General features: G+C 43.8%; 1 protein-coding gene across 1 annotated transcript in view; it reads right to left on the bottom strand.

The window, feature by feature from the left end:
- Positions 1–20,914, bottom strand: part of TIAM1 (TIAM Rac1 associated GEF 1) — a 383,611-nt gene that overhangs the window by 89,425 nt on the left and 273,272 nt on the right. Inside the window, 2 exon segments of the mRNA XM_047721169.1 lie at positions 3,645–3,830; positions 5,614–5,838. Of these exon segments, the coding sequence (XP_047577125.1) occupies positions 3,645–3,830; positions 5,614–5,838 (411 nt within the window).

Here is a 20,914-nt window from a genome sequence, read left to right as displayed (position 1 = left end):
CTATAGATATATGCACACACACATACAGGCAGCCGTATGTAAATATAGGGCCGGTGTATTACCCTGATTTTATATTCATATGTACCTGTATTATTACCTTGATTACTTCCTTAGGGCACACACCAATACTGGATCTACCATGTCTATTTAATTGCTTCTTTCTTCTGCATCTCCCCCCACAAGAATATAATCTCCAATAGGAAAAGAACTTTGGGTTGTCTGCTGCTAGAAACCTGATCAGAAAAATAAGTGACATATGCCAGGCCTCCCATGTACTTGTTGACTGAATGGAGAAAATAAACCAATGTCACAAAGCAAAACCAGAGATCCTGCATAACATGGTTCCAACAGTAACTCTTTAGTTTATAATTCTGGAAGAACTGAGCCCAGAAGAGAAACTTCTTAAAAAAAAAAAAAAAAAAAAAAAAAAAAGATTTTATTCATTTGACAGAGCGCACAAGCCGGACGAGTAGCAGCAGAGGGAGAGGGAGAAGCAGGCTCTCTGCTGAGCAGGGAGCCCGATATGAGCCTCGATCCCAGGACCCTGGGATCATGACCTGAGCTGAAGGCAGCCGCTTAACTGACTGAGCCACCCAGGCGCCCCCAGAAGAGAAACTCCTACAATCATAAATATTCTCCGTTACCGGTTGACCAGTTGGTTTAGTCTGTTTAACCAATGGGTGCTTCCCCGAGGGGACAGGGGCCCTAGAAACTGCTGAACTAAGTACAACCCCCAACACAATAATGACCCAAAACAAGCTCAGGGATTTGGGGGTGAGTAGGGGGAGCTAGCAAAAGAACTAGCAGACGAGAGCTCAAGAGTTTCTCAATGATCTTTGCCCAGACAATGCCTCCCTTTGTGGCCGGAACCTGATTACTCTATCATTCTGCTCATCTGTGCAAACAAGAACAATGATAACCTTCTTTCAAAGAGTACAGTGGGGACCCTTCAGTTAATTACTGCAAATCACTGAGCATTATGGGAAGCCCTCCTGGTGAATGGGACTTAAATTGTAGCCCAAATCTCCTCGCCGTCCCCCCCCCCTGCCCCCCTGCCCGGCTGCCCTCACACTTCTTCCTCCCACGCACCCCCCACCTTAAAAGAAGAAGAAGAAAAAAAAAAAAAAAAGTCTGGACAAAAGCTAAATTGAAGCCTGTTTCAATCCCAAGGAAAAAAAATTCCCTGGGGTCAAATGACAAGGAGAGGAGGAAAAAAATAAGTCTCCAATAAATCAGACTGTAAAATTCCCTACCCGGGATCTCCTACAGGAACGGGAGCAGCAAACAGGAACAGATACCTGACAGCCTTGCCTAACTGGTTCTGTCTGAAGCGAAACCCCTCATGGAAAAGAGAAGTTTGCAGGGGCACCTAGACAGATGGGCACCCAGATCCACACTGCAGATGCAGCTGTGGAGGAGCGGGGAGGAAACACCAAAGGAAGAGAAAGCTGCACATAAGGAATTAAATATCCTCCTTTGGGGGCACCTGGCTGGCTCAGATGGTTAAGCGTCTGCCTTCGGCTCAGGTCATGATCCTAGGGTCCTGGGATCGAGTCCCGCATAGGGCTCCTTGCTCCATGGCAGGAAGCCTGCTTCTCCCTCTCCCACTTCCTCTGCTTGTGTTCCCTCTCTCGCTGTGTCTCTCTCTGTCAAATAAATAAATAAGGTCTCTTATATATATATATATATATATATATATATATTCTTTAAAATCACTGATCAGGGATGCCTGAATGGCTCAGTTGGTTAAGCGTCTGCCTTCGGCTCAGGTCACCATCCCAAAGTCCTGGGATAAGAGTCTCACATCGGGCTCCCTGCTCAGCGGAGAGCCTGCTTCTCCCCCCAACTTGTGCACTAGCTCTCTTTCTCTGCCTCTCTCTACTTTTATTTAAAAAATAAATAAATAAAATAAAATCACTGACCAAAAAGCCTAAGTTACTAACTCTCCCATCTTGAACTGGCCAGACAGTCACAGCCTGCCCATCAAAAGAAAAAGATACACAAATCACAGGTAGTGAGGCAGAGGAAATTAGACAGTCGGCAGATAAACTACAGAAGGGTAACAATACAGTGATTTACTTCCTTGTTTCAGAGAAGTCAGCTCTGATGGCTTTGAAGAAAGTAAGGCAAAGAAGTTTTAGGTAGATCGCAGAATTATTTCTTCTAAGAAACCTAATCAAGCCCAGGAAAAGGAAAAAGGCCATTCGGATGCTTGGGGTTTAGAATTAATACGGGACCTGCACCATGGATGTCATGAGCTCCCGTAACACAAAAGCCACCTTGACATTCTTGCAATGCAGCCAACAAGAATTTTTATCCCAATTTGGGGTTTTTGTTTGTTTGTTTTGTTTTGTTTTTTGCACAATAGGCAAACTGAGATTTGGTCAAGTTAAAATTGACGTCCAGGTCTCAGAGAAACAGCCCTAGAGCCTCAAACTAAAAACCATTTGCAAGATTAGACATCACAGCATGTTGACCCATCCCTACCAAAAAAAAAAAAAAAAAGAAAGCAAGAAAAAGAAAAAAAAAAGAAAAGAAAAAAGGACTTAATAACTATATGGAGAGGTTGTAGCCAGGGAGACCAAGAGAGACTAAGGGCTGAGCTGTAATTAGCAGAACAAATCAGGATGCCAGTTTTAATAAGTCCAGAAATTGGTTTAAGACTTCTTTAAAAATGTAAATCTACCCCTAATTATCTGAATGATGACGCTAATCTATTTATAAAGAATACAAACGCCTCTGACTGAATTACAGCTCTGAACTCAATTGAAGGGTACAGCTGACACGGCAAGCCAAGAGCAGCACAGCCAAGGTCTTCCAAAGCTGCTTCTGGAACCTGAGCCTTAACATTTAATTCCGCAGCAAATGTGCTAAAGGTGCAGTACATGTTAAGTGGGTGTTGAGCTGGATGGGCTGAAACCGTGTTAGTCGCACAGCAATTTTTGAGAAGAAAGGAGCCAAAAGTACATAAAGCTGTTCGCAATTTAGCAAGCACATAAAATTACAGACTGCAAACACACAACACGACAAGGCAATCTGCCACTCTGGAGGTCAGGGGAACACTCTCCTTCCGGAGCAAATACGTTATGTCGGTCGGGCTGGAAAATCACAGAAGATCTTTACCTTCCTCGAACGCATTGGCTAGTCATGACTGTCCAGAACTGATTTCCAAAATTACAATATTTAAAATTAGAGTGAGAAGGATGATCTCCAAAGAGATCTATGTTTACTATATGGTTTATATGATTTTGTGCATGTGTGTCTAATGCATTTATGCAGGAGAGAGCTCTCCACTTAACATTTCCACGAGGTTAATATCAAAAAATCTGTATTTGGATAAAAACCAGGACACTGCCTAAAGATGACACAACTTATCAACAAACACTACACGCAGAAATCTCTTAAGATAATAACTTTCATGTCTTCTTTGCACAGTAATTTAGGGCCCAACAAGACAGGCGTTAAGTAATAAATTTCAGAACAGATTCAAACGAAGATCTGTACCCACCAAAGAGGGAGGGGACACGTCAGACATCCACACATAGCAGTAAACTAGAAAAACACAGCCGACACTCTTGTCGAGTCCTGCTCAGGATTAACAGTCAAGATAAATATTTCTTAAACACACCTCAGCTTCTACTCACCAGGGCATGAAAGGATGATACAGAAAAGATCCCAAGACGGCCCATCGCCACTTTTGTTGGTCGGCTTGCAAAAGCAAGAAGCCTTTTGGGGTTTGGCAGCTCCCCACCTTGGAGGCTAGCTAAGTAACAGCGGTAACGAAATAGGTCCATTTGGAACTGTTCAAGGTTTTGCTCCCAAACAAAGATCTACAGTGGTGAAAAGGTGAGTAAAAGGGAAAACAAACGTTAACAACTTTATCCTCCACAAACGGTACAGATCTCTATGTTCTCAAGGTACTGATCACACTTGTAAGGGGTAAACAACAGGTACCCTACGTTTCCTAGGGAAAAGCAGCTCAAGTCTTACTGTTTTCATAACTTAGTGTTTTTTCCCCCCACAAAGATCTACAGTCATATATCAGTTTGGTAAACGGAAAGTATATGTTAGTTGTTCTGTGTCCTCCCATTACAGATGTCACATTTGTGGGCCACTCTAGCCCATCAGCTCCAAGCTTTGGGCCACAAACCCAAATGTAGGATTTCTACCACTCGAAAATTCTAGGAAAAGTGAGGCGAATTAAAGATCACAGGCAAAGAGACCAGGAGCTGTTGGGAAGAGGGCACGGCAGACAGTACAGGGTGGGAAGCAGAAAACACTAGAAGGTGAAGACTGAGGCTCTGGAATAGAATTCCGACCACAGGGTATATCCAAGATATGCGTCCTCGTTTTTCTTTTCTTTCTTTCTTTTGTGTGTGTGTGTGTGTCCTTGTTTTTCAAAATGCCAAAGTAATACCTACTTCCTAAGACGGAAGTGATATTTAAAGGAGATCATGCAAGAATGAGACTCAGTACAAGGTCTGGTGCACAGCGAGGGCTCAGTGATGTTAGCCATGATCTGGATAACGACTAATGGTGGACATGGACTTTTTACTTTGATGTGAAATATAGTGTTAGCGTACGTACATGTCCACAGCACTATTCACAATAGCCAGAAAATGGAATGAGTCCAAATGTCCACCCGTGGACAAACGGATAAACCGTGGTATGTACAAAGATCCACTACAATGTGGATCAAGCCCAAAACATGACACAAACAGCAAGAATTCACACACAAAAGGTCACATGTTATGTAATTCCGCTTCCACCAAATATCCAAAATGGGTGAATCCATTGAGGCAGACCGCCGGGAGCAGGGGGGAGCAATTTCACAAGAATGGGGCTTCCTTCTGGGGTGAATGACAATGTCTGGCAACAAGACAGAGGTTGTGGGGGCTCAATACTGTGAATGAACGAAATGCCACAGAATTGGACACTTTGAAATGGGTCATTGTATGCCATGTGACTTTCGTGTCAATGACAATAAATACCGTGTCAGGTAACAGAGGGCGAGACCCGTGGGACACCACAGGCTGGACCATGCCATCAACCGCTCAGTGATTTAAATTCACTTACCCACATAATTATTTCCTAAACATTAAGACAAAGCTTCAAAGCATGACTAGATGGCTATCACAGGCGTGGAAACAACTGAGTAGAAGGCAAACGTGTCCTCTCTCTGTCACCTTGCTCAGTCTTTCTTTATACTTCTGCTCCAACACTGCAACACATTTTTTTAAAAGACACTCTACCTTTTCTAAATTGAGGAATCGGGAGTGTGTCCCACCACAGCCGAGCCCCTCATCAACCTGAGCGGCGGAGGGGGGCAAACTGCAGACTCAGCAATTTCACAAATGCCCTAGAAGGAGCGTGGCACCAGTGGGAGTGAGAAGCCTCCTCTATTAGATTCTTTCCATGTAATATTGCTCCCTCCCGCTCAACAATCAGCTGAGAACGGTGGGTGAGGGACAGTGACTGTCACAGTAAAGAATTCAGCCACCCGGATGACAGGCTGACAACGAAATCACCGATGATCCTGTCATTCCAAGGAGCCCAAGAACTTGGGAGACCTACCACTCCCCCACCCAAGTCCCAATGCAGAAGAACGAGTACCTGGTCCAATATAGTTTTCTTCTTCTTTGAATCAGTGACTGAAGACAGCTGCATCTCGCCCATTTTCTTCATCTTTTCATCCATATCAATCTTCTGTTCCAGTTTTTTGATTTCAGACTTGAGAAGCCGGAGCGTGTCTTCCTTGTGGTGGTGCCTCGCGACGGCCGCTGCGCAGGCGGAGTGGATGGCGGTGATCCAGTTCTCCAGCTCCGTCTGGCTGGTGGTCTGTAGGGGGGGTTGGGTGGGGAGGTGGGGGCCGAGAAGAAACAGCCGCCTCTTAGGTTATCAGCAGGGAACCAGCGCATTTCTAGAAAAGCCACGGCCTCGGGAGTCAGGGTGACAGGTCTGCATATGTCCTGGGTCAGGCTCACCATCCCGACCTCCCCTTGCAGAGACACTGAAACAAGGTGGTCTTGGGTCAGACACCACACCCACCCCCGGCCTCCAAGAGCTGCGTGGGATAGGAGTCTCTGTGTCTGCTCAGAACTCATTTGTTGTGACGGAATGAATTTGTCTCCCCCAAATTCAAATGCTGGAATCCTAACCCCACTGTGTGATGGTAGGAGGGGGTGAGGCCTTTGGCAAGTGCTTAGGTCATGCGGGTGGAGCCTTCCTGTAGCAGATTAGCGCTCCTATAAAAAGCGGCCAGGGAGCTAACTAGTCCCCTTCTGCCAAGGGAGGACACGCAAGAAGACGCAGTCTCTGAATCAGGAGGCAGGTCTGCCCAGAACTCAATCATGCTCCCACCCTGATCTGGGACTTCCAGCCTCCGGAAGGTGAGAAATAAAATCTATCGCTCACAAGCCACCCATTTATTTATTTATTTACTTGTCCATTTATGTGAACAGCAGTCCAAATTTAAGACACTATGGAGGGGCACCTGGGTGGCTCAGTGGGTTAAAGCCTCTACTTTCGGCTCAGGTCATGATTCCCAGCGTCCTGGGATCGAGCCCCGCATCGGGCTCTCTGCTCAGCAGGGAGCCTGCTTCCTTCTCTCTCTCTGTCTGCCTCTCTGTCTACTTGTGATCTCTCTCTGTCAAATAAATAAATAAAATCTTTAAAAAAAAAAAAAGACACTATGGAGAGCTTAGTTTCTAGCAAAGAGGGTTGTTCTGAAGCAAAGGTCAGTTTTCAGAGAGGGCTGGTCAGTTCCAAGGTCGAGAATGAGGCCAAGGAACATCACTGGCCAGGGAACACACCAGCCCTGCCCCCGGTGAGCTGCCGTGACCCAAATCCACAGGCCCCGTGCCAGAGTCAAGCAGCAATGACACAGTTAGGGTTGCGGAAGGAGCTCAAGGCAGCCAGAAGCAGCGTTATGTTCGGGGACACATGGGAGTTTTCTAGGAAGTGGAGCCACCCAGCAGCGAGGAACAGCTTTTCCCATTCCGTTCTCCTTTAACATGGCCATCCCCCAGCAACAGACAAGCAACTCAAAGCGACTCAAGGGGCTCTGAAAGGTGAAAGTCAGAGAACAGTCTGGGGGAGACAGCTCATTTGCACGAAACCACCATTACAAATACTTCAGGAACTCAGTCAACGGATATTTCTAAGTGAGGACAGGCTAGAATTTTCCAGGTACCCCCTGAAGCCCGGAGAGGTTTAATAAACACTCGGAATTTAGCTCACTGAAGAAAAAGGTCTATTCGGCCACTTGAGTACTAAAGTAACAGCCAACATCATTTTCACGCACAGGACACTGATTTTCCCCCTCCCTCCCTGATGCATCTTCTTAGTCTCCAAACTTACTGGAGGGATGGCTGGTGAACAAAATTCTAGTCACGGGCCCCCACTGCCTGGTACTCTGCACCCCAGCAACCAAACACCACCCAGGTGTCCACGTGATTTCTGAATCCCCTCAGTGCGGTGTCCCACAGAGGGAACTGCAACATGGCACAGCCAACCGAGCCACCACCTGTCGGGCAAACCTCAACAACCCAGCAGTTGTGACTTTTGGAGAGAAGTATATGCCTGCGCCTGATGAAGACGTCAGGGAGCTGGACGTTCTCAGAGGAGCGGCAGATCGAAGCAAGTGGGATCACTTTGTGGAAACTGAGGGGGAGAAGAGGAGGTAGTGACAGCGGAAATTCGAGGTAAATACTTGTAGGGACCTGCGGGTCTGTATGGGACATTCACCTTTAAATGCTTAATGTTGCTTCAAACTGTTAAGGTGTATCTCCTCTTGGAAAGTCACTATCTTACATTTTATCTTTATATATTACTTTCAAGTAACTCCAGAAAAATACAGTTTTAGGTCCTCCCATACGTGATAAATGCACCAGGCTTGTTCCTGCCTGGTACAGAGCACAGGGTTTGACCCTTGGAGTCTCTCAGTGCCTCGGCATTAGTGGGTATGTTACCAAGTAGAGTTATTTTTCATCTATCTAACTAACTAACTATCTATCTGTCCAGGGAGGGAGCTAAGGAAGGAGGGAGGGCGAAGTTAGCTCAGATGGAAAAACAACCTAGTAAGGATTCTTTTCTAAAAGAAAAGCTTTGAGGGGGCACCTGGGTGGTTCGGTCGGTTGAGCTTCTGCCTTTGGCTCAGGTCATGATCCTAGAACCTTGGGATGGAGGCCCGTGTCAGGATCCCTGCTCATCAGGGAGGCTGCTTTTCCCTCTCCCTTTGTCCCTCCCGTGCTCATTCTCTCTCTCTCTCTCTCTCTCAAATACATAAAATCTTAAAAAAGGGGGGGGGGTGCCTGGGTGGCTCAGTTAGTTAAGCATCTGCCTTTGGCTCAGGTCATGATCTGAGGGTCCTGGGATTGAACCCCGCATCAGGCTCTCTGCTCAGCATGAAGTCTGCTTCTCTCTCTCACTCTGCCTCTATGCACGTGCTCTCTCTCTCTCAAATGAGTGAAATCTTTAAAAAAAAAAAAAAAAAAAAAAAAAGCTTCCAGGAAGAAAATACCAAGTGCAGGTGAAGATATGGTGCAATTAGGATTCCCAGGCTCTGCCGGCTGCTGCTGGATGGAAATATACCACCGGCGTAAGCGCTCTGGAAAGCTGCAGGACATTACCTAAAAGAAGCTAAGTACGTGCATGCCTTGTGACCCCAAAAATACAATCCCAGGTATACACTCAACGAAAATGCATCCACACGCTCACCAGAACATCTATACCAAAATGTTTACAGCAGCATCATCTGCAATGGGCCAAACTGGAAACCACCCGAACACCCGCCCACGGCAGAATGGATACGTAACGTGAGGTATGATCACACGATGAAGTACGCTACAGCACGGAGAACTTAAGACCACAACGTGAATACACCTCACGCACGTAACGCTGAGGACAAGCTGCCAGACATACAAGAATAGAGACTACGATTCTCGTGGTCTAAAGCACAAACACAGACAAAACCAGATGTACTGCTACAAGTCAGAAGAGGAGAGCTTTGGTGGGAGTTGGGGAGGGAGAAGCAGCTGGAAGGAACCATGAAGCGGGTGTCTGGGGCACTGGCCATGTTCAGCTCCCTGGTCTGGGTGCTGGTTACACATGCGTACGACATGGGGGTATGAGCTTTTGAAATGCCATCAAAATGTGTACTTTCCTATGTAGAAATTATACTTTAATAGCAAGTTTACAAAAAAAAAAAAAATTCTAAAATTCAGTACCCTAAATTTACACAGAATTTTTCTGTGACTATCCTAAAAATAATAGATTTCAGGTTTCATTTTTCCTTTAAAAGTTGTCCCTAGAAGACTGCAAGGGAAGCTCCAAGCAGCCTGATCCTCTCAACGGGGCCCCGGTCATCGGATAAGCAGCTGCCTCCTTGAGCCGAAGCATGCGTTTTCCTTCATGTGTGCAGCTCAGGGGATGCAGGGAGCGCTCAGACTTTAGGGGAGCTGGCATTTTCACCTATTCAAAAGGACACCGCTGGGAGCGTCTCAGACAGAATCTATGGGGAGGCAGCACGTGCCATGAGGAGAGGCTCCGATCGTCTGCTGTAGAAACACCTGGCACATCAACGATGCTTGCTGTGAGGGGGGCATCTGTCTCCCCCAGAGGCTCCTCAGCCACCTCCTACCTCCGTGAGAAACCCCCACCCCCAGGCCCCTCCCGCCTTACCCCATGGAGCAAGAAAAGGAAACCTACATGCCTGATAGCAGATCTGAAGAATTAATGGTTAAGATCTCCAAACGCCTAATACAGGCTCTGCTAATTTAAGTTAGAGATTTAAAATTTTTAAATCTATTAAATATATTAAATCTTTTAAATATATTACTTAAAATATATTCCCCTAGAAGGGGCCCAGGTGCACTTTACAGATGGGGAAACCAAAGCCCAGAAAAAGTTGGGTATAACACAGGAATTTATTATTACAAACCTTGATCTTGACCAATCCCGTGCTGAAAATCATTTTGTTACATGCCACGCTGCTCCTGAACCCCTACTTCTCATCGATTCCTCTGAACCCAGCCCCCTGTGGTGTCATTAGTTTTGCAATTGGAACATTTTGAGCTCTCCTTGGGCACACAGGAGGATGGAACCTTCCTGCTCCCTTTCAAGTTCAGTGTGGCCAAGTCATGGCTTTGGCCAATGAATCTGAGGAGAAGGGACATGTGTCATCACTAAACACAAGCCTGATTCACTCCCATTCTGGTCCCTCTGCTTACAGTCATGGAAGCCATGTGTCAGGATGAACCTTCTGTCAGCCTGGGTTCCAGAGGGTCCGGGACAAATACGGCCTCAGACCAGTATCTGTCAGACACGTGGCAGAATGAAAAGGGCTGCACCTTCCTACAGAATAATCTAACCATCCTGACTGATACTAGTGAAAATCCCACTTCAATGCTTCTCGAAGAGTCTATGTAACACACTTTTAACCACAAGGAGAGCCATAATCTGATAGGTTCTATACAACAACAGCCTTTTCCTCTCTTTAATGAAAGCAGGACCCCTTCTTCCCTCCACCTTTGAGGGTCTCTGCCAAACTCAGCCAAGGGCAACACACCCCCTATTCTGATGCCAGAGAGTTTATGTCTGCATCCCCGTTAGGAAGTGGAAGCACCTGGCTGGCTCGATCAATGGAGCACACGCGATTCTCAATCTCGGGGTTCTAAGTTTGAGCCCCAGGCTGGGTGCAGAGATTACTTAAAAAAAAAAAAAAGAAGTGGAAAGAAAGACCGATACTAGCCGAGAAGCGAAGGAGACTTTGAAAGATCTATATTTAAATTTGGCAGAGCAGCTATCCTGAAATTTATTTAAAGAAAGAAAGATGGTCGTTGCCAGGGGTTTGGGGAGGAGGGGAGCGGGAACTCGTGTTCCAAGTTTCAGGTCTGCAAGATGAGAGGAGTCTGCAGATGGACGGCAGTGATGGACACACCCCAATGTGAACGTACTTAACGCCACCAAATGTCAGCGCACTTATAGACAGTTAAGAAGCTATATCATGTGTACTTGACCGCAATTAAGACTTTGAGAAATACACAAGGGCACCTGGGTGGCTCAGTTGATTAAGCATCTGCCTTCAGCTCAGGTCATGATCCCGGAGTCCTGGGATCAAGTCCCAAATCAGACTCCCCCTGCTCTGTGGGGAGCCTACTTCTCCCTCTCCCTCTGCCTGCCACTGCCCCTGCTTGTGCACACTTGCACTCTCTCTCTCTCTCTCTCTCTCTCTCTGTGCCAAATAAATAAATAAAATCTTCAAAAAACAAATACACAAAAGCACCAAGCCCCACAGCCTAGAGAAAGAGAGAGAGACAAGTCTGCCTACAGCTTTAGGAAAATGTATCCATCAGGAATTTTAACCATTAAGTATGCCTCGAGCCTCCAAGCTTCTCCGGAACTGTCGGTGGCTGAAGGCAGTTCCATTAGAGAAAACTTCTGCTCCTGCTGTCCCGTCTCAACAACACAGCAGAGTCTATTTCTAAGAAGCACAGTTCCCTAAACCAGCTTTGTGAAAGGGCCGGTCCATTCCCAGGGGCACACCCAGAGCTATGTGTCCAGGAGAGGGTGGGCTAAGCCCACCCTGACTGATGTCCACATCGAGTAAAGCAGAAAAACTCTGTTAACAGTTCCTGGCAGTCTGCAGAGCTGGTCACGGCAGACCACTAACTTGATAGACTGTTTCCCAGGACTTAAAATCTGACATGCTAGAAAAAGCTTTTCAAAGCTGCTACCTTTGCACTGCCTTCTTGAAGCAGGCAAGTTTGATTAGGGACATAAGGTCCACTCAAGGGCCCTCTGTCAGAATCCAGGGGTCAAAGGGCAGGAAGGAGAGACACCCCCTCACCCCCACTCCTATCACCACGGTTGTGATTTCCCCCACACCCATCTGCCTCCATTAAACAAACAGCAGCAGACAGGTAGCAAAACTGAATTTCGTGATGCTTCCTTTGCCCTCTGGAGATGTTATAAATACTGTACAAAGTTCAGTGAAGGGAATAAGCAAAGTTCTTGCCAACAGAGGAATATAATCAGCAAAAAATGCATTTTGCATAAGAGCCCCTTTGAGTGCGGAGTTAAGATGAAGCTCAGGGCTTCATTATGTACTTAAATAGCTCCAGCTTCAATTACCCAACTGAATGGAGGATACTCAGTGATTTCAGATAATCAATGGTTTACGTGAGTGGCAGGAAAAGGGAAATTCATTTTAAACGAGAGAAATACTAGGGAATATATGCCAGATCTAGGAAACTAAAATTTCAGATAATCTGAGTTTATAGAGGCATGAGAATAATTGTCAAGTAGGTTGAACTTCTTTTTTTCCATTTAAAAAGAACCAAGAAAAGGGGAATAAAGTTAGGTGTTTTTAAGAGGTTAGCAGGGAATGAAGTTCTTGTGTGAATTTTGAAAGTCTTTATTTTTTTTCTATTTTTTAATCTTATTTATAGAAGACTTAAATAAGCTGTCATTTTTAAAATTTCCTTAAGTAATAAAAAGGGGCTCAAATCCAAGACCCCAAGATCAAGAGTAACATGCTCTATGGACTGAGCCAGCCAGGTGTCCCAGGATCCCAGTATCATCTTTACCATCTGCAAAGAGAACTTAATATGAGGCTCTCCTCGTCCACTGCACAAAGTCATAAAACTGGGTACCACCCCCCCACCTCATACTTCCTCCTCTCCCTACCCCCCCACCCACCTAAGGTAAATTCTTTGGAGAGGAGAGGGTCCAGACTCTAGGAAGACAAGCACAAAAGGAGGAACTGTTTACTGCAAATAGGAATCAATGGAAGGCTGCCCAGTAGATGCAAGGGCAGAAGTCATCTCTGGCAAAGCTGAGGAGCCCCGCAGAAAAGACCAACAAATACTGTCAAACGGACACCCCCCCCAAAAAAAGTCTTACCATCTGTTCATGCTGTAAAAGCCCCCCATAGATGGCACAAACAATATCCGAGCAGTTTTTTGGTACCTCACATTTAAATATAATCAGATAATCAAGGACCACCAGACATTTGATGAACGCCTCTAGCATGAAAGCCAGAGACCAAAGCGCCTAGAAGCCAATGTATCTCGAAGAAAGAGAAATAATGCATGAAGCCCTGAAAATTCCCTGAAAATCCAGTAACATCCCCAGAGACAGAGACACAAAATAATCTAAGGCTATAAACAAATGCACAGGTTACAATGAAAAAGGAACAATGAGGAAGGAAAAGGGAGAGAAGGATAGAAAGAGAAAAGAAAGGAGGAGGAAGGGTAGGAGGGAGGGAAGGGAGGAAAGAGAAAAATGGAAAGGGAGGGTGGATGGGACAGGGAGAGAAGGGAAGGAAGGAGAGGTAGGAGAGAAGAGGAGGAAGGGAGGGAGAAAATGGGAGGGAGGGAGAAAGGGAGAGGGAGAGAGAGAAAAGGAGCTTTTAGGAATAAAAAGACAATTAAGATCTCAACAGAAGGCAAACCCTTTTAAGAAATCATAACCCTGGTGATAGAAAATTATTCTAAAACTTCAAAAGAGAAAATAAAGCACACACAAGATAATCCAAAATGTGACTGGTATGAGACTATAAGTGAATAAAGGGGAAATATTTTTCAAACCAAATTCCAAATTACTCAAAGATAATTCAAGTAAAAGGCAGAATGAAGATATTCTCAAATATGAACCATTTTGTAGGAAGTTATCACAGGTTTGTTTGTTTGTTTGTTTTCCCGAAAAGGAAGGAGAAAAAAGGAAGATGTGCAATCCAAGAATCTAACTACGGTAATGAGGGGAAAACCAGGGTAACTACTATGCCTGAGGCCAGGAAAAGAGACAGACTGGAGCAGGAGGGTAAAGGACCAGGGAAAGGCAATCTCCAGGACACAATATAGTACTAAGTGACTAGATAATAAGTTGGAGATTTAGAAAATACTGCTAATTAGGCATAAAAATAAGTAAATGAAGCAGAAAATAACAGGCAGGCATTAACTATAGAAAAAAAACCCAAAAAGTTATTCAAGAAAGGAAATAAAATGATGGTACCCTATTTGGCCCAGCAGCTAATATTATTTATATGGTCACAGCAGCATGAAAAACCTTAACAGTATAACAGAGATTATTGATTTAATCCTAAATGTTCATATAATAATATACAAATATGAAGAAAGGAGAATTCATATATAATACAGCTGAATATTCATCTGTCATCACAGAAAGTCAGTAGCTGACGTCTGAAGTCAATTAAGAAATACTATAAACATGTTAATGAGAAATGCGGGTAAATACAAGAAAAAAGAAAAATACAAAAAAAAAAAAAAAAAGAAAACCCCAACCAAACAAACAAACAAAAAAAACCCAGCTAAAATAACTGAGCCTAGGTGCTTTGGGGACCGACCTGAGGCTGGGGGTAGAGGTAGAGGATGAGAGGAGAATTTCACTCTAAGCCTTTTAAGGTTAATTGAATTCTTTAAAACTATGTGCTCATATTGACTTCATACAAATTTAAAATAATGTAAAAAGGAAGACAAATACGGTCAGTAACATATTATTTGGCTAATACATAATAGTATACAGACTATATACTAAAATCTAGCTCAGCCACAATTATATACCTGCACTGTACTTTTGACATATGTGAGGAGACCTCTGAATACAGTAATAGTAGGGCATGTGCCATAAATGATTACCAGCCCTGTGTATTCATTTTGTACTCCAACATCCACACTCTCCATCAGTACCCTCCTAAGAGCTAAGCAAATGGGGTCCCGTACTTTGGAAAAACCCCTTCTGATGCCTGAAAAGGACAGGGTCCAGGAGGAACACCCCTCCCTTCTCCCTTTCAGGGAGCTTTCTGACCCTGGATCCCATAGGTAGCATCAACAAGATAGGCTAAGGAGCTCCTGGATGAGTCTATGCCTAGCGGGTTGTTCCCATCAGCCTATCTGGTATTTCTTTCACTAGACTACATGAGATGGGCCACCAGAATGGTGTTGACGAAGTTGATCTGGGGTGAGTCAAATTCTTTATATAGATAAAATCTGCCTGGGGCTCCAGACATCTTAGGAGTTTACCCACCTTCACAACTAACCCATGTCAAAACCAACAGTAAGTATTTCTAAAGTGGCTAGCTAGAGGCAGGGAGATGATCTATGGCAATGGGAAAACAGGACTTAGCTACAGACTACGGCAACATTTAAACCAACACAGAAAACAATGACAAAACATCCAGTTTGTCTGATCTGCAGAGGAGCATGAAGTTAAGAGGGAAGATCAAATTAGGATCCAAGAAGATTTCAACAAGTTCATCAGAAGCCCAGAAACCACAAACATAAGATTTCAAAGAAGTATGTTTAACTTCTGGATTTTGAGTTCTTGAAACATCGATTATAAGAAGATGGAAGAGAACTTGTAAGAGTTAATGTTGTGGGTATGATAAACCACAAGCTCAGTATGAATCAACAGTTTGGTGTGGTTCCTACTAAATTAAGGAATTGACACTAGCGTGGTGGAGAAAATGGGAAGAAGCAGGAACCAAACTGTGGGTAGACTGCGTAGGACTGACCTCACAGGGGACAGAGTGTTGGGTTCCAGAACTATTTACAAGGAAGAACACCAAAGACCTGAATCGTAGGGAGAATGGCTCAGAAACCTTCCACAGGGAAGCCTGAACAGAAGACATGGCAGGAGACAGATGAGAGCTGTTTTCAAGCGTATAAAAGGTTAGAAGAAAGAAGAGGAAGAATTGCTTTAGACCTGGAAAAGATATGGAAACAAAGGAAAACGATAAAAGTCACCATAAAGTACTATCTCAACACAACAAAGAACTTGATAAGTTTTGGAGCTAACGAGCAAAGCAGATGGTTGAAGAGCTCCAAGCTTCCCAGGGATGGAGGTTGTCATGCAGTGGGCAGGCTGACCAGCTAGCAGGGGCTCCGCAGAGACAGTGCCTACCTTGAAGGCAAGGCTAGCTTTAATCTACTCAAGTTCAAGATGCTAAATCACCTTTGGAGTCTCTTCTACCAAGTCCACTTGATGCCTCCTTGTGGAAGATGATTTCCAGGTTTTTCCCCAAATCTGGCTGCCCTGGTTCAGGGCATGTGTGCCAATGACCTTCATCAAGTCTACACAGAACCAGATGTGGTACTTCAAAATAACTGTCTGGAGCCTAAGAGCCTAGTAACACTCAAAGCCTTAGCCTCGTCACCGGAAAGCCACACTCACCTTCTGTAAAGATACTTACTTAAGAGGCGTACAGGGCACTAGACACTTTTCCTTATAATTAAAATGAGAACCATAACATGCAATGAGCATTTGCTACCTACAAGACATCTGACTTGGATTATTACATCTAACCCCCAATTCGTCATAATGGTGTAAATACTATTCCTTTTTCACTAATCTCTTTTGAACATCCATGCTATATCCACCTACAGGTGACTTTCTGGGTTTTTTTTTTTTTAAGATTTTATTTATCTGACAGAGAGAGATCACAAGTAGACAGAGGGGCAGGCAGAAAGAGCGAGAGAGAGAGGGGGAGGAGAAAGCAGGCTCCCTGCCCAGCAGAGAGCCCGATGCGGAACTCGATCCCAGGACCCTGAAATCATGACCTGAGCTGAAGGCAGAGGCTTAACCCACTGAGCCACCCAGGCAGCCCCAGGTGACTTTCTAAATGATAAGAAAACCTTCTATGGAAAGGCGGTGACCCCTAACAGAGATTTTCTACACTTCTGGAGATACATCACTGCATATGATTTTGTTTCCAATCAGGCATCATTCTTACCATAAAAGCCCCTGAGCTTTTTGGAACTGTATGTAACATCCACCAGTAATGGACAGAGGAAGGTCCAAAACGAAATTGTACTTTGTAGGTGGTAGGCGCTGGTTCCGGCTTCCAGTTGGAGGGGAAATCTCTAGAAAAGTTGAAACGCAGGAGCCGTTGCCTCCCTTTGCAGACAGCACAGCAATTCTTCTACCTAAGCTGCTCTAATATTCAGGTCCATTCCCAACCCCATCCTACACACAAAACCCCTTTTCTGCTTTCACTGGTAACATGAATCTCCTTACCATGGGCGGATCTGAAAAACAGCACCAAATCAGCAGCATGTGGGCTCTGTCAACTGTGCGCCCTGAATTGAGCCCCAGGGCTGGAATAACTACAAATTATTTCCATAATCGTGGTTGATCTCCCTTGCGTTACCCTCACCCCTCACACACACGGGTTTCTTTCAAACCTAGCCCCTCTAGAGTCATGTGGATTACAATAAGTAGAAGGTAGAAAATGCCCTCATGGATCCTGAACAGCAGGAATTTCTTCTGAAAAGGTTCATTTTGTGCTCTATCCCACGTAAGTGGTATAAAAATTTCCCCATAACAAGAGGACATAGAGGTTTTCATGAATAAGGTCCTATGTTGCCACCAAAGAATTTTATTCAATGTGACCTATTGGATATTTCGATTGTACCAGCAATTTTATGGCCAGGAAGGCATTCCTTTCAAAAGGAATTCACATCAGCAGTGTGTGAGTAAAAGGAGAGTATCCTGAAACCGATCAGATTAGCCAAGAATGGCAGAAATACTGAAATATTCCCAACGAGTGGCTTAATTCTGAGAATGAGAAACAGGGCCTTTTGACTCTGGTCAGTGACTCCTGCCCATGTTCTTCTTAAATAGTAACAGAAATGGGATAAATAGTATATTTAGACACTAAAAGACTTTAGAGAAAGAGAGGCTTGGTATGAATCCAGCCAACACTCAGGAACTGTCACTTGGCATCTAATTATTACCCATTGTAAAAGCCCGAGCTTCACCAAATGGGGAACACAGTCCACATCAATTGGTTAAAATATGGATAATACAATCCAACTCACTGATTGCTGTACGAATTAAATGTGACTTATGCTTATACGTGGAACTGAAGAAAGAAAACAAATGAGCTAACAAAACCAGAAACAGACTCATAAATACCAGGAACAAACTGGTGGTTCCTGGGGTCGGGGGCGGGGGGGCGGGGGGGCATGGTGTTTGGGCACGAAACAGGTGAAGGGGATTAAGAGGTATAAACTTCCAGTTACAAAATAAATAAGTCATGGAGACGAAAAGTACAGCATAAGGAATACAATCAATAATACTGTAATAATGTACAGTGACGAATGATAATTACATTTACGTATAGAATCGCCAAATCACCTTGCTGTGCACCTTAACTAATAGAAAATGGTATATCAACTATATTTAAGTTAAGAAAAAAATTTTCTAAAGAATTATATGTGACTTTCCAGATGGTGGCATACAATAAGGCTCAATAGAAGACAGATGCTGCTATCACATGTTATTATTGATTGTTATTATTAGCAGAGTTAGGCATTCCCTCATATATAAGATATCCAAATCATGAATAAGAAGCTATGCCAGATGCAAAAAGCAGATTTTTTTAAACAGCATACACAAAGCACTATCCATTAAGGAAAATTTGAGCAATGAGGTACATTAAATTTAAAAAGTCAGTAAAACAAAGCATACCTTTAACAGAGTAAAAGGCTAGCCAGAGTAGAAAAAGAGATCTGCGATGCATATAATCAACAAGAATTTGAAACACAAAATATGTAAAGAACTGCTATGAGTCACTGAGAGGCAACCCAACAGGAAAATAGGCAGGAATAAGCACTTGAAACAAGCACTTAACAAAAATGATACTGAATTGGTCATTAAACCCTCAAAAATGCACTCAGCTTCACACAAATAGCTTACAAATGAAAAATAAAAAAAGATCTGACAATAACAAGTGTTAGACAAGGATAAGGAACATCTGGAATTCTCCTAGGCCACTGATGGGAGCATAAATTATTTCAATCATTTTGGAAATTGTTTGGCAGTATTTACTAAACCTGAATGTGTACATTTAGCTCATGACACAGCAATACCAATCCTAGGTATATACCACTAGAAATGTGGACAAACATATCCTGAACACAGATAAAAGAGTACAACATTGCTCGTTATCCTCCCCCAAATAGGGATCAACCCAAATGCACCTATGGAAAGGTTGCTACACATCCCAGTTAGCCTGAACCTGCTGTAATTTATACCTGTTATCCTGGCGTAATTGTTAATGAAGCTGGTATCTCTCTCAAAACCATCTAGTCTCTGAAGTGTCCTGATGAGTTTAATCAGTGGAAATGGGAGAGTAAGGACCTTAAAAAAACTGCTCCTGACAAGGGGAGATGGAAAGGAGAAGGGAGTTGAGGGAAATTGGAAGGGGAGGTGAACCATGAGAGACTATGGACTCTGAAAAACGATCTGAGAATTTTGAAGGGGTGGGGGGTGGGAGGTTGGGGGCACCAGGTGGTGGGTATTGTAGAGGGCACGGATTGCATGGAGCACTGGGTGTGCTGCAAAAATAATGAATACTGTTATGCTGAAAAATAAAAAAATTAAAAAAAAATAAATTAAAAAAAAAGAGTAAAAAAACTGCTCCTCTGTAAATTCAGTAACACTAGCAAAAACAGTCAAAATCAATTTTTTCAGAGCTCTGGCAACTAATTCAGTCTTGCTGTAACAATATTAGGTACTTCTACTGGAAAAAAGTGATAGCTGAATCTCAGTAAGAATAGCAAGTTTTGAGGGCATTCTGGCTTGCCATATTCCCATCTTCAACTCCCGACCTACACAATCAGGTGAAAAAGAGCAGTCTAGCAATCACCAAAGGCAGGGGGGTGGGCGGTGGAGTGGGGTGATGAGCTCCCACAAAACACCATTCTCAGGGAACTACCATTATTTGACCTGATAGTTCACAGGAAATTCACATTCACAGGGCCTGCTCCTATTTTACCTCAGAACTCACATGTGCAGATAGCCTTTATCCCAAGGGGAATTTGTAAAAAATAATCAGTAACAACTGTTTAATATCATCACTGCCTGAGCCCGTGATGAGAGTTGAGACAAAAGAGGTAGCTGACCAAGAAACTTTTTAAAAAGCTGGGGAATAAGATATGAATTCATAAGATATCCATAGTTTAGGGAGTCTAGAAAGTCACATACATGTATAGGACTGTGGACACATCCACAAAACCCTGAGAAGGCCCTATGCTCACCCCTCTAGCTGACCTGGAGGCTCTGTGCAAGCAGATACGAAGGCTAAGGCAGAGTTGTTAATTAGCTCCCTGAGTGCTGAAGACATGGAGATCCTTGGGGAAGACTGGAAGTCTGTTTCCAGGAATCTAAGGAAATCTCTCTAATCATAAGCTGATTACTAAAATAACTGAGAGGGGCGCCTGGGTGGCTCAGTGGGTTAAGCCGCTGCCTTTGGCTCAGGTCATGATCCCAGGTCCTGGGTTCAAGCCCCACATCGGGCTTTCTGCTCAGCAGGGAGCCTGCTTCCTCCTCTCTCTCAGCCTGCCTCTCTGCCTGCTTGTGATTTCTCTCTGTCAAATAAATAAATAAAGTCTTTAAAAAATAAATAAAATAAAATAAAATAAAATAACTGAGAGCAGAGGCTTCAGTGGCCACATATGACAAAGAATAAATATTTTGTAGATTTCAGGAAAGTCACTTAACAAACAAGCAGCAGTGACAACAATCAATATCAGCAAACCCTGGGGGTGAGGGTGGGAAGATCTGGCTTCAAGAGTCACCACATTAAATTCTCCAAAATATAGTTTTCAACCAAGTAAGTATGAAACATGCAAAGAAACAACAAAGCATGGCACATACACAAGAAAAGAGGCAGTCAATAGGAACCGTCCCTAAGCAAATCCAGATGGTAGCTTGCTAAACAAAGACATTAAATTAACTATTTGGAATATATCTGAAGAACTAAAGGAAATCATGTCTAATGAAGTAAATTATCAGAATGATATCTCACCAAATAGAGAATATCAATAGAGAAATTTAAAGAATTTTTTTTCAGAGAACCAAATACAAATTCTGGAGTTGAAATGTAGAATAA

The sequence above is a fragment of the Lutra lutra genome, chromosome 1 (genome assembly GCF_902655055.1).
Source record: "Lutra lutra chromosome 1, mLutLut1.2, whole genome shotgun sequence".
Taxonomy (NCBI): domain Eukaryota; kingdom Metazoa; phylum Chordata; class Mammalia; order Carnivora; family Mustelidae; genus Lutra; species Lutra lutra.
This window is presented reverse-complemented; position numbering and strand designations above follow the sequence as displayed.